This window comes from Phocoena phocoena, chromosome 3 (assembly GCF_963924675.1).
Source record: "Phocoena phocoena chromosome 3, mPhoPho1.1, whole genome shotgun sequence".
Classification (NCBI taxonomy): domain Eukaryota; kingdom Metazoa; phylum Chordata; class Mammalia; order Artiodactyla; family Phocoenidae; genus Phocoena; species Phocoena phocoena.
In genome coordinates, this window is record NC_089221.1 from 127,809,858 (window position 1) to 127,823,855 (window position 13,998).

Consider the following 13,998-nt stretch of genomic DNA (forward strand, 5'->3'; position numbering starts at 1 on the left):
AAGTCATCTAGCCAGAACCAGGAGGGACTTAGAGAGCATCAGCCAATCCCATCATTACACAGTTGGGGAAACTGAGGCCCAGAGAGGGAAAGCAACATGTTCAAGGCTACACAGGGAGCAAATGTATTTTCTGCTCTCGAACCAGCTGAGGGATCCCAATGTTCTTCCCAGGAGAGGGCTGCATTCAAAATCCTAGGGCATTCACCCTTTGCTTTTTAAGCACTAAACCTACATAGAGTAAATAAATGTTCCTGGAAGTCTCACTTCAGATCTTGCTGACATTTTAGGTCCTTAATATCCCTTCAACCAGAATGGGGGCAGGAGGGAACAGGGAACACCTTGCGGGTGCCATCAACTCTTCGGTGCTTTTCAAAGCCCTTTCCCCGGCTGTGCTGAGGACACTGTGCCTGCCTCTTCCAGCACTTTAGAGTCTAAAGAAGAATAGGGTTCCGCCTCACGGGTTCACAAGGAACTGGCTCCCATCTCTCTGTCCAGACTTGCTTATGTCACTGTCGCCCAGGGCCTGGGGAGGGGGAGAAGCGGAGGGTAAGTTGTGTCCGCCCCTGAAATGCCAGACGCCCTGCGATTGGCTACAAGGACTCCGGCCCGGCCGCGGATTGGTCATCGCTGAGGGCTTGAAAGGTGGATGAGAGCGGACGACACCTCAGACGGACTGTGGCCCGGGATCAGACAGCGTCTCCGGCGAGTCCGAGACGCGGCCCCCGCCCACCATGGCCCGGCTCTTCCGGGCATCCTGCCTTCTCTCCCTGCTCCTGGCCGGCTTCGTTCCGCCGAGCCGAGGACAGGAGAGTTCGAAGGTGAGTGAGCCTCAGGGATGGGTGGCCGGGGGATCGAACGTGGTCCGCAGGTGTCCGTCCCTCGGTGGTGAGGCACCCTTCTTCCCGGGCTCCCCACCAGTAGGGTGACACCTAGGTGCGAGAGACGCCCTAGCTCCCGTTGCCTCCCTCTTCAGCATACCCAGACCGTCGTCAGACTCTTCGCGGTTCCATCTGTTGGAGACCTGGGTGCCCCGGGTGGGCAGAATGAATGAGGGAGGAAGGGTCTTCTCTCCCGGTCCACACTTCCCACGGCTACCTGCGGGTCGCCTTGCTACCTCCAAGCCACCGTCTGTTTCCGAGATGTTCCCCTCCAGTGGGGCCTGAAGGGGGTGGGGGGCACAGAAAATGGCCTGGAGACTCAGGGTCTGGGTTGGCTGCAGAGGTTCCCAGGGAGAATGGCTGGCAAGGTGAAAGGGAAGGAACACGCGGCTGTGTGGTCCCCGTCTAGCCCAAGCATAAACGCAGGTAGAATTCTGGGATACTGGTAGAAGACGCAGAGGTCTGTGACAGAAGGAGCTCTGAGCTGGCAGCACAGAACGCCCAGGATGCTGACTAGATTCGCTTTTCCTTTGTGGACCTCAGTTTCTCCACCTGTAGCAGGTGGGAGGACAGGGCACAGTGAGGCTGATGATTTCAGAGGGGATGCTTGGAGAAGCTGCAAAATCCACACGCTGTTCTCTGAAGTGTCTCCTGTTTGGGGGCAGCCTCACTACACACCACCCACTGCCCATCTTGGCCTGAGCAAACCTAGTAGTTGGAGAAAGCTGGGGACTGCCAGCTCGACAGGAGAGGCAGAATTCTCCTGAGCCTCAGTCTATCCCCAGCAGAGTGTGTGGCCCTTAGCTAGAGTGGAGATGCTGAGGCCGGGAGCAGGAGTGACCACACATGCTTATCTCTTTGGACAGTATATGCCAAAGTGGGTGCTGTAGATCTCTCCTCTTCCCCAGGGTGGGGAGGCAGAAGCCAGGCATAGACCCAAAGAGAGAGATTTATGTCTCCAGCATCCCAGTACACACACACACACACACACACACACACACACACACAACGCTTGTATAAGCTGAAGAAGAAGCTTTGCACTTCTGTGTTTCTCAAATCTTCCAGATCTTAATTCTAAGATCTTATGACTCCATAATTCTTGGATCCCATGAATAACTCATCATAGCCATGTGTTCTCTGTAGAACTCTGGGGAGTAGATGAAACAGAGAAAACAGGATGGGTATGGTCTAGAAAAGTCTTAGGGTGAGGTGTGATCATATCAGATACAACCAGCTAGGACTTGCTAGCTAATGACAGTCTGGGCACGCCTATTTCTCCTCCAGGTCCTGAGAGAGCTGAAATGTCATAGCCCTGGGTTCTAGGACTCAACCACTTATCCTACCCCAACTCCAGGGCCAAGCAATGGGGCAAGGGGCAGGTGGAGAATGGGATGGACAAAGGGTGAGAGCCCCAAAGGGATGTTTGCCTCCTCCCAATTCAAAGGGAGGGGCTGGGTAACAAAGGGAATCCTCCTTTCCTTGCCGTGTCCCCTCTCCAGTCCGGTTTAAGACTGCCCAGCCTCCCTGTCCTTCCTCTACAAAAGGACTTTGCAGAGACTAGAGAGAATAACAACCGCTGACGTGCGTGGGATCCTAGTAACCGCTGGTTTCTAGGTGACTAAACCAGGCAGAGAGAATCATGGAACCACCGGCTGACAGTCAGGGCTGAAGAGCCCTCAAGACAGCACTGAATCTGACCCCACCTCACAGCTGTGGAGCCAGAGCCCCAGAGAAGGGACAGGAGTCCTCACACAGAATCAGAGGCCCAGCCAGGCCCAGAACTCAGGTCTCCTGCCCCCAGTCCAGCTCTCCTCTCACACTTTCACACTGATGGGAGTGGGCAGATGGGTGAGGAGAAAGACACAGGACCAGCAACCCAAGCCAGCTGGGGTCCTGGCAGGGTCCCCCGCCTCCAACTCTCAAGCCATCGAAACTCTCCTGTCTTGTGCAATTGTGGGAGGATAGAGGCACCCTCACTCCCTCTCCCCGCCTCCACTCACAGCTCCTCTGACATCCGGGTTAAGGTGCAGGGTTCTGGGACTCCATGGGCCCAGAAAAGGGGAGGGGGCTTCCGTAAGGACTGGACGTGTGCTCAGTGGTGAATGCAGGCCATGGCTTCCCCCACCATAGGTGCTCTCTGACCCCTCTCGGTCGGAACTCACAGCACTGGCTTCACTGGCCCAGTAGAAAGGATGGAGGCTTTGTCACACATCCCTTCTCCTGTAAACACCCTGCCCAGTGCATCATCTTGGTCATACTGGCTGGGGGACATCAAAGCCCTCTTCACAATAAGGTAGGAACGTCAGCACCCTTTACCCTATCCCTTGATGGGTGGGTGGGGCAGGGGGCGGGTACAGATTTCTCTCTAAGAGGCTTGCAAGCCAGTTTTGACCTGCTAGTAAATTCTCGCAGCCATTTTGGGAGGCAGGTGGTATTATCCTCTCCCATCAGCAGATGGAGGCTCAGACTGAATGTGACTTGCCCAGGGCCACACAGCCAGCAAAGACTCAAATCTAATGAGAGGAGATTCCCACCCTGAAACTGGTTTCAGAAGCTGATCCTCCCGCTGTTTACAAACTTCCATTATTTAGACAACCTCTTGGCTGTCTTTCTCCCCATTTCACAGTTTGTTTTCAGACCGGGGTGGAGTAGAGAGGCAGGCGGGAGGGCCTTTCCATCCGGCTGCTAGACCTCTGTGGCCAGCTAGGGCGTGTTTGTTGTGCCCTGGCTGTTTGTATTTTGAGGTGGAGCTGACCCCAGCTGGGGCCCACGAAGCCCAGGGGCTGAAGGAACGTCAAGCTTAGGTCTCAGGCCGGCCTCCAGCAGCCACTAGAAGTCACGGGGCATGGAATATTAGACTCACGTGTAGCACGGAATTTGTACCGGAGCCGAGAAAAGAGCTTGCAGCTGTCAGGGAATGGCCGCGTGAAGGGAGTTCCGCTCCCCTGGTTCAGCAGACTACGGAGTCTTCAAGACAGAGCCTGCTTTTTTACACCCTGCCGGGGCCACGCCCTGGCAGCCCAGATGGCTCTCTTCACGCAGTTGGGCAGAGGTGTAACTGGCTGCAACGGCAAGTCTTCCAGGATTGGTGGGAAGAGAGGGCGTGAATTTGCTTCTCTAACTCCAACCACCTGGCTCTGTCTCTCTGGTCTATAATGCTAGTTTGCATTCGATTTGTTTATGGTCTTCTCAGCTCTTCTCAGATGTCCAGGCCAGGACTACCTGCCCAGCTGCTAATTATGGTAGTGATGCCATGACACTCTTTCAAGTGTAGACCCAGATTTTTGTAGTCTGTACCAAAAATTGGCAGAGATGAGATGGGGCAGAGTGGGGTAAATGGAGCATCCCGCTTGCCGGCAGTAATCTATTCCCTCCTCTTTCCCTGAGAGTGACGCTGTCAAGCCATGGTGGTTGAGAACAGCTGATCAAGTTCAAGGTTCTCATTTTACAAATGAGGAAACTGAGGCCCACAGAAGAGAAAGGGCTAGTCCAAGACCACACGGGGAGTTAGTGGCGGAGTTGGTCATGGAATCCAGGCTCCCCAACTTGCAGCCCATTTAATGTTCTCTCTACTAGTTCTGGAGGCTGACTGTGGAACAGCTTGGGCAGAGGAAGGTGTAATGGACATCGTCACAGCTGCTCGCCCCCAGGGAACACTGAATCTATGCCAGGCAGTGGGGCACTACCATGACCATCCCATTTAATCCTCATGGCAGGCCTTGCCCCATTCCTGGCTACTATCCTACTTCCCTATTTTCTAACAGCCTCAGTTTTCCAGTCCCCCAGATCGGGAACCTCTGAATCACCACTGTCCATACTGCTGCCTCCTCATTTCTGTTCAGTTCTTCCTTCACTATGGTCTAGTTCAGGCTCTCATCACCACTTGCCTGCATTATTGCAATAGCCTCCCCGTCTCCACCAGCCCATCCAATAACATAACACCAGCATTGGGGGGAATCTCCCTCAGAGCCTACCCAGTGACTGTTTATAAATTGACATGTGATGCAGAAGTAATGACCAAAGTATTCCTCCAAGTCTCCATAGCACCCACCAGCTCATTAAGTGCTTTCAAAATTATTGTCTTGTACAAGGAATTAGGAGACCTCACTTCTAGTCTGGTTCTAATGCTTGGAGTGGTCTTGGGCAAGTCAAGACCACTTGGGCAGATCAGTTCCACCTCCTCCCTGTTATCTTGCAAAGGGTGGAGTCCAAGTTCCCTTCCAGCTCTAACCGCTCCCCGGCACTGGTCTTCTCTTCCAGATGGACTGCCATGCTGGGGTGGGCAGCAGCATCTATGAGTATGGAGCCCTCACCATCGACGGGGAGGAGTACATCCCCTTCAAGCAGTACACTGGCAAATACATCCTCTTTGTCAACGTGGCCAGCTACTGAGGCCTGACGAGCCAGTACCTTGGTAAGAGCCCATCCCTCTTCCCCTGCTTTATTTGGGTCTGTTTCTGCCAGTTGGGCACATTCCAATCAGAGGAGCTTTCCCCGTGCAAGGGGGATGGGGCGACGGTGATCATGAGATTCCAAACTCCATATCTTAATCCTACTGTGTTCCATGGTTCTTTGAAAATGATTATATAAGCCTGAGGTCTGATCACCTTCAGACGTGTTCTGGAAGATTCTCAGTTATCCTTCATCCCTGGGCACCTCAATTGCTCTAAAAGCAGGAGGAGGGAGGAGATTGGGTTTGTGCCTGGAGTGTCCTTTCATTGGAGTAAGAAATAATAGCTTTGTCTTGCTGAGAATTCCTCACCTGTCCTCAGCCCCATCTGCCTTAGTGCTTCTCTTGGCCCCTGGAAAGCAGGCAACTGGCCTGAGGCCCCAGAGTACGGGTGTTAGTGACAGAACCAGGTGTTGCACCCAGGTTTCATGATCCCTTGTATCCTCACTTCTTTCTCCTTAGCTGGGTCAGTCAAGAGCCTGAAGGAACAGGCACGTGAAAGGCATCTGACAGCACCCACAAGAAAATGCTTTGGGGGGCTGGGGTGGGGTGTGAGAAGGAGGCATGGGCAACCTGACCTAGAATGTTCTGCCTGGCAATCATTGGACCTTGGCAGTGGGTGACTGATTACTCATTTGATGAACCATACTGCTCTCTTTTTCCCCAAACCTCCAACCTATCCAGATTGGAATCCATAGCATAGGACTTGAATCCCAGCATTGCCACACTCAGTGGATGATCTTGGGCAAGTCCCTTCCCCTGTCAGGCCTCAGTGATTTCAGCTGTACAGTGGGTGAGCAGGCGGAGTGGTACACTGGCGGGAGGGCTCCTCATCAGGCTAGCCCAGTCTCTTCTCTCTCTCTCCCTGGCCCAGAACTGAATGCACTACAGGAAGAACTTGCACCATTTGGTCTGGTCATTCTGGGCTTCCCCTGCAACCAATTCGGAAAACAGGAACCAGGAATGAACTCGGAGATCCTAGCCACTCTCAAGTGAGTGCTAACTCAGTGTCCTGAGAGAGCGCCCCAGCCTAGCCTCCAGGCATCTCTTGCAGAGGCCCCTACTCATGATGGATATTTATCAGCCTCCAAGAACTACTCTCCCCTTCCAGGAACCCTGTTTAGTGGAACGAGTGGAAGAGGGGCCAGGAGAGGGCCAGAGACAAGGACGATGGTTGTGAGCACATGACCGGGGAGGGGGAAGGGGAGTACAGGTGGAGGGCAGGGGTTATTGAGAAGGTACCAAACTGGAAAAAGACTGTAGACCCACATTATGCCTGTGCTCATTCAATATTCACTGGCTCCCACTGCCCACCGTAGAATGAAATCCAGACTCCCAACACCCCCTCCCCTGTTCTGTCCCTTCCTCTCATTTCTGAGCCCTGTGCCCATTTCCCTGGGACCCACATAAAAACATTGCTCTTAGGTATGTCCGACCAGGTGGGGGCTTCATCCCCAATTTCCAGCTCTTTGAGAAAGGGGATGTGAACGGGGAGAAAGAACAGAAGTTCTACACATTCCTGAAGGTGAGTACACAGCCACCTCTAGCAGCGCCTCTCTGCCCCGCTGATGCTGGCTCTGGACCAGGCTGCAGCCGCTCTCGTCTGTCTCCAGCCCACACAAAGACAAGGCCTGTGCAACCCTCCTCTGCTCCTGCGCTCTTGGGGAATTTCTTGGCATCTGATTATTATTCCAACGAGAGGGCTTTGCAAACCCTAGGGTCTCATCAGCCCATTTTACAGATGGGCCCCAGAAGGGACAAGATTAGGGTCTCACAATCTGCTAGAGCCAAAACTGGTTCTGGGATTCAGTTTTCTAACTCCCAAACTGGTGCTCTTTTCTCAGTGCCAGGCTATTCTCCTTCCTCCAAGAAGCCCTGGGAAGGAGGCGGGATAAGAGGCGGGGAGGGGTCCCAAGCAGGGTTGACTCTGTTCTCATCTCTGCTCCAGAACTCCTGTCCTCCTACCTCGGAGCTCCTGGGCTCACCGGACCGCCTCTTCTGGGATCCCATGAAGGTCCATGACATCCGCTGGAACTTTGAGAAGTTCCTGGTGGGGCCAGATGGTGCTCCCATCATGCGCTGGCACCACCGCACCACGGTCAACACTGTCAAGATGGACATCCTGACCTACATGCGGCGCCGGGCCACCCTGGAGGCCAAGGGGATGTAACTGAGGCCCACCCCACCCCACGTCCACTACGCAGGGGCTGGGGAGGACTCTGTTCAGGAAGGAATCCATTTCTCCGCCCACACCATACTCCCACGCTAGACCCCTTATGATTACGCAAGGCCTCAGCTTGACACGAACGTGTGCATACAATTCTGTCTGTACTGCTGTGCACATGGGTGTTTGCACGCATGCCTACAGCTGTGTGTGACCAGGTATGTGCACACACTTAAGTGTACGGCCACGTGGGCTGACCTGCATGAATACCCAGGAACGTGTACCGTGTGTGTGGCGACAGCTGTGTGCCGTGGAGAGTGCCAGAGAGTAACTCCCCTCTTTCCAATTCTCTGTCCCAATGACAATTCACTTCCTTCTGAGCCCAAAGAAAAAAACCAGCTCTAGATTCAACTGTTCTGCTCTAACCTGGACCTCAACCCTTGGAGCTGGTACCTCCCACTGCCTCCAAACACCACCCCTGAAGTGCCCAGAAGTTTCTGGGTCTGTCACACTGCCCGACCTCCCTCCTCTCCATCACACAGCCTCCCTCCTTCCTGAGGGCCCTGCCAAGCCCCCTACCCCACCCCACAGTGTTCCCTGAGAGTAGCCAAGGCAGATGTGAGAGCAAGGGCCACGTTCCCCGTGTCAGGGGTGGCATCTCCATGAAGGAGGGGCCCAAAGCCCTTGTGGGCGGACCTCCCTTGAGCCTGTCTGAAGGGCCAGCCCTTAGTGCATTCAGGCTGAGACCCCCAGGCAGGGATGCCACCCCCGCTCCTTTGAGGGATGTGCCCTCTCCTCTCACCCCGACCCACTGGCATTAGACTCACCCCCGTCTGCCTAGTAAAAGCCTTTCTGCAGCAGCTGAGCCTACTGTGATGCTTCCGCAATGGGGCCACCCTCGCCGGCGGGAAGGGAGAAGAGGAAGAGGAAGAGAAAAGGAATGAAGGGAGACCTTTGGGCCCTTGCTTTTTGGTTTCCACCTAGGCCCACTCTGCTTCCTCACTCGGCATTTGGAGTTTATAAAACCAGCTCACATCTACTCTCATCCCACAGTTCTCCACGGCAGCTAGGGCTCAGGTAAGGTGTTCATTTGACAGATGAAGAAACAGGCTCGCAGAAGGTCCAGGCCTTGCCCAATGTCTCCTGACAAGTGAGGGGCAGGATTAGAATGTAAACCCAGGTTGCTTGACCCCCAGCCCCTGGATGACCCTCACGGAGGCTCTGAGCAGGGCCCCAGGGGATATCTGCCAAGAGTAACGGTGATGCTCCTGGGGGTGTCTGGGAGGAATGGGGTACGGAGGGAGGGGGCCAGGAAAGCAGCATGCTGGTTGACTAGGAGGGGAACATTAATCAGGGCATAAAAGAATACCAGTCACAAAATGTTAATCTTCAACTTGGATTTATGTCCAAGATTCGTGCAAACAGCTGCCCGGGGATCAACAGCCACCCCAAACCGGGCCTCAAGCACCACGAGCCTCCAGCTGAGGGCCTGGCAGCTTCAGGCTGGGGCCCCTCAGCCGATGTGGCTGGCATGGGCTTCATCCCAGGCTGCAGTGGGGCTGGCAAGGCTGCCGTGGGCAGAAGTGGAGGGCCCAGGAGTTGAGCATCTCGTCTCTTCTGCTCCCAGAGGCAAACCCGCTCTTCCCGCAGCTCCTCAGAGGGGGAGGGGATGTGCACGGGGCAGGTCCTGCTACTGCAGAGCTTGAAGCAAAAACTAAACACACACATGAACTGAACGTGGTCCCCAGAGGGGCTGCCGGACCACTTCTGGGGGAGCTGTGGAAGGAAGGGGTCTTGACTGCACCCCACTTGATTAACATCTGCCAGCAGTTGCTGCAGAGGATGGCAGGTCAAGGCCGGATGACACCTCTCTCCACCCAGTGGCAGAGTAGTGAGTTTTTCCCAGTCACTCCAAAGGAAAGGCCCAGATGGACGCCTTCTGGATGGAGCCTCCCCAGTCTCTAAACAGTTCAGGTTGGGGCCAGGGTTCAAGCTGGCCATCCAGCTCAGCCTCCCGAGTGGCTGAGGCTCGGAGAGCCCATGGCCTCTAGTTTTCCAGTAAGCTGAAGTCAGCTGGCTCTGCAAGACGAAGGTGGAGCCAGGGGACTGGTCTCACTGAGGTCCCTCACGGTCATTTTTGGTGGGTTCTAAATAAACAAAAATTTTGAGGATTTGAAGATGAGGTGGTACAACAGGTTTCAAAGTCCTATGGAAACCAATATAGTAAGAGTGGAAAGAGACCAGTGAGGGTTGTTGGGTATCACCAAGTGCCAGGCCCTGGGCTAAGTGCCTTAGGGATATCTGTCGTTCAGTCCTTGCCCAGCCCTATGAAGCAGACATATTATTATCCCTTTACGGGGTGGCGGGGAGGGAACTGGGGCACAGAGAGGATTTTAAAAACTTGCTCAAAGTCCCAGGTCTAGGAGGTGCTGGCACCTAGTCAGTCTGGTTTCAGATCCCAGAAATGGAGTAGTTCTGGGGGAGGGGACAGTCCTGCCCACTTGGCCACCCTCTGCCCTCATCAAAGCAGGTTCCGAGGGGCTCCACAGAACCTCTAGGGCTCCGCAGGGAAACATCAGAAAATGACCAGCCCAGTACCTCCTCCTTCCAACCACGAGATCCTCCACACCATAGCCCTCTAAGTCCCCCTGTGGTCTCTGCTCCCACTCCTTCTGCAGAGGGGCACTCGACCTCCTGGCACAGCTGCGACCCTTAGAAAACTCCTCTTCCTGCTGAGATGGACTTGGCCTCTCTATTGCTCCCCTTAGTTGCAATTCTGCTCCCAGAAGCCCCGCAGGCAAGGCAGTGCCTTCTGCCCCATGAGAGCCTCGCAGAAAGTGAGGGAGTGACCAAGGACCCAGGGTGCTCTTGTGACTGGCGAACAGACCTCCAGTTCCCAACTGTTTATGGCGGACACCGTGGCCAGAGGGAGCTTTACAAAATGCAAATCTAATCTCTCATGCCACTCTGATTTTATTTTATTATTTATTTTTTTATTTTTTTGGCCGCACGGCAGGGCTTGTGGGATCTTAGTTCCCCGACCAGGGATTGAACCTGGGCCCCCTGCAGTGGAAGCACAGAGTCCTAACCACTGGACCGCCAGGGAATTCCCACGCCACTCTGATTTTAAAATGTCCAAGGACTGCACATCATCCGTAGGATAAAGACCAGCCCTCCTGCCGTGGCCTACAAGGCCCTCTTGGCCAGGACCCGCCAACCTCCCTGACCTTGCCTTGCCCATCCCCCCCTTCCCCACCTTGTTCCTGGCTCCAGCCACGCCAGCCTTCTCTCAATCCTCAGGTTGGCCACAGTTCTTCATCCCCTCCCAACAAGGCCTTTGCATTTGTCCTTTCTCTGCAAGAACACCCTTGGCTTCTGCCTCTTTACCTCGTTAATGCCACTCATTCTGAGGGTCTCAACTCAAACACCATGGCCCGCAGGCTGGGTCAGGTCCCTCTGCTGTCTGCTCTCATAGAAACCTGCTCTTCTTCCTTCAGGGCACTTGAGTGCAGCTGTATGCCCATCGGTATGATTTTAACCATTCATTTCTGCCTGCCTCACTAGACAGTAAGGCCATAAGGGCTGGGACCATATCCGAGCTTCCCCAGAACCTCGTACAGCACACAGCATTTAGACCCTGAACTGTAATGAAGGAAGGAATGGTCTCAACCCCCTCATGATGCAGTCACCATCCCTTTCTTCTCAACACTATTTCAGAAAGCTGGGCCTCCTCCTCCACCTAGATCAGAAGGTAGCAATATCATCGTCCCCAAACGGGGGTGATACTGGCAGATAAGACGTTATCTCCCCCCATGGAAGACAAGGCTCCTTACCAGGGGATCATGCTCACCTGGTTCCGTAGGCCTGGCCGTGGGTGAACCCATCACTTGGGAGCTCTGATTGTGTATCCCTCCACAGGGCAGCCGCCAGGTGTATTCTGGCTGCAACAACACTGGTGCTTAGTAATCAATTACCATACTTGAAAATTACAGTAGCAGATACTGTGCCGGGATAGTACTAAGTTCATATTAATCGAGTACAACTGAATCCTTACAACTACCCAGGTTGCCACCCCCATTTTACAGGTTAGCAAACTGAGGCTCAGATGGGTTAAGCAACTTGTTGAAGGTCGTCCAGTTAGGCAAGTGGCCAAGCTTTGATTTGAGTCCAGGTCTCTATAATCCTGGAGCTAATCTCTTAAGCCCCGCAGTACACTCCAGTGTTTAAAGATGCACGTAAGGAACGGTCATGGTGGGAGAAGCTGGATGGAAGGCAGCTGTCACCAGGTGACAGTGGGGGTGCCTGAGGGGGCTGTGGCAGAGGCACTGCAGAGGATGGGACAGGTGACGGCAGCTCTTCGGAGACAGAATGGTAAGCAAGAGAAGAAAAAAGCAGCCAAAAAAATGGAAGAAAAGAGAAAAGGAAAGGAAACTGAAAAGGGAAAAGAGAAAGAAAAGCAAAGGGAGAGGATGCATGGTGAGGATCTGGTACCTGGTTCCAAGCGGAGGTTATAAAGAAGGCCAAACCCAAACTCCAGTACCCCTGGCCTGGTGGGCGGGAGAAAGCCCTGCTTCTGGGCCCACTCCCTTACTTGGCCTTTTCTGTCCTACACCAGTGACCCTGAGCAGCCCTGGGCTGGAAGGTCCTGCCCCGGGACAGCAGGCCGCATGCCACAGTGCTGTTCAGAAGGGGCCGACGATGCAGCTTCTGACTCCCTCACTTGACCTTGCCCTCTGGAATGTGTCTGGGTGGCCTGTGTGTCCTGGAGTGAAAGAGGGGCACAGACTAACCAGGTGGAAGAGGCGCGAGTTGGGAAGCTGGGGTGGGTGCTCCATGGCCGTGGGGGGAGGCGGGTAGCGGATCTGGGACCAGTCCTCAAAGCCACGGTGTGGCACAACGGGGGGCACGGGTGGGTAGGCGTAGGGGTAGGCCCCGTAGAGATGCTCCAGGTGGGGCTCCAGGTGGTAGCGGTCTGCCGAGGTCTGCAAGAAAGGCTGACATCTGGCTCTGGCCTGTGACAGGCTGCATGGGCCGTCCCAGTGACACCCATCCCGTCTCCCGTTCTCTACTTAGAATCTCAGTTCTCTAAAGACTGGCATGTGGCCACGGAAGGCTGGCACATGCACACAAGAGTGGCACATGGGCATGGAAAACTGGTACATGGGCACAGAATATCAGCTATGATAACAGTTAGTGTGTCCTGAGCACTTATTCTGTACCAAGTACTGTTATGAATGCTCCACCCGCATTACCTCATTAGTTAGCTGGGCACCTGAGCAAACGATGCCCCCACCAGTGACTGCAGCACCCTGAAGGAGGTAAAATGCAATAAGTGCTGCTTCCTCCCTCAAGCCTCCTCACCTTTGCTTTCCTCTTCTGCTGTCTCAGGGCATCTTTCGCCCTTTCCTCATCTTTGAAGGCTTTTAGCTGAGAGACGGAGGGAAGGAGAGAAGACCGTCAGCCTAGGTGTTTCCTGGCCAGGCCTGGATCCAGGGCCCAACCAACCACAGGGTTGACCAGCCAACGCATGAGGCACCACTCTGGGCTGTCCTGCCTGGCCCAGCCCCGGGAAAGGGCCCTATGAGACACAGCACAGCTCAGGCTGCCGGCTGCAGGTAAGGCCTGCTCACCCATCACTGGGGGTGGTCTGAACACAGGTCAGGAGGGTTGCGTGAGCCTTACTGCTTCCGTGCTTTCGCATTAACACCTTTTAGTTCCAATGTGGGAGAGAGTGGATGGCTCAGAGCTAACTCCTAAATTTGCTCTTTTAAGGCATGAAAACTGATTGTGGAAAATCAGAGCTACAGGTCAGAGAAGGGAAGGGCCTTTCTGAGGGCCACAGAAATGTCGCAGCAGAGCTCAAAGGAGTATCAGTGAGTGTCCTGACATCCAGTCTCACCAGGGACCCTCCAATCCATGCCCCCTCCCCGTGAGGACAGCCAGCTGCCCCCTCCTTGGTCCAGCTCTTGTCACCTGGGCATGTGACAGGGTGACCTGGGCTTGCAGTTTCTCCACCTGCTTCTTCAGCTCTTCCTTCTCCTCATTCATGCGCTCCCGGTCGCTACGCTCCCTCTGGAAGTCCTCCTCAAAAATCTTCACCTGAAGGGGTGGTAAGGGGTGGGGAGGTGGGGAGAAAGGGATGAGGCAGGAGGGGCAGTTCTGAGTGGAGGCTCAGACGTGCTCAGGCCTAGAACCCCGGGCTTCCTGATGGGAGTCAGACATCAAAACTGGTTTCACCACATCTCAAAAATCCCTGTGGGGAGGAACCTCTTCCCCCTAGCCTCACCTGCTGTTTCAGCAACTCATTCTGCGTGACCAGCTCCTGTTTCCTTAGCAGGCCTCCAGCTCCTTCCGGGCTCCCGAATGCTGCTGCTGGAGATGAGGGGGAGGCCTGGATACTCAGTGCTTCCTCCAGGGCCTGGAATCAGGAACAGAGGAGACGGGCCCATCAGCAGAAAGCCCCTGGAAGTCAGGCCTCATTGGAAGGGTCAGGCCCCACTGAAAGG

General features: G+C 54.6%; 2 protein-coding genes across 7 annotated transcripts in view; one reads left to right on the forward strand and one right to left on the reverse strand.

The window, feature by feature from the left end:
* The first annotated feature begins 731 nt into the window (after window positions 1-731).
* On the forward strand, window positions 732-7,498 carry GPX3 (glutathione peroxidase 3). The gene is made up of 6 exons (XM_065873732.1): window positions 732-818; window positions 891-917; window positions 5,139-5,292; window positions 6,203-6,320; window positions 6,754-6,853; window positions 7,277-7,498. The coding sequence occupies exons 1-6, from the start codon at window positions 732-734 to the stop codon at window positions 7,496-7,498; spliced, it is 708 nt and encodes a 235-aa protein (XP_065729804.1).
* A 1,379-nt stretch (window positions 7,499-8,877) lies between these two features.
* The window catches only part of TNIP1 (TNFAIP3 interacting protein 1), a 51,901-nt gene continuing 46,780 nt past the window's right edge, over window positions 8,878-13,998 (reverse strand). For 3 of the 6 annotated variants that reach the window (XM_065874368.1, XM_065874369.1, XM_065874364.1), the window contains 6 exons: window positions 13,779-13,910; window positions 13,466-13,591; window positions 12,854-12,919; window positions 12,283-12,474; window positions 11,343-11,433; window positions 8,878-9,639 (listed from right to left, as the gene is read on the reverse strand). In XM_065874368.1, the coding sequence (XP_065730440.1) occupies window positions 9,605-9,639; window positions 11,343-11,433; window positions 12,283-12,474; window positions 12,854-12,919; window positions 13,466-13,591; window positions 13,779-13,910 (642 nt within the window). In that variant the 3' untranslated portion in view covers window positions 8,878-9,604. Of the gene's footprint in view, window positions 9,640-11,342; window positions 11,451-12,282; window positions 12,475-12,853; window positions 12,920-13,465; window positions 13,592-13,778; window positions 13,911-13,998 lie in introns of those variants that run through there. The other 3 variants (XM_065874370.1, XM_065874367.1, XM_065874371.1) reach the window with 3 other exon arrangements.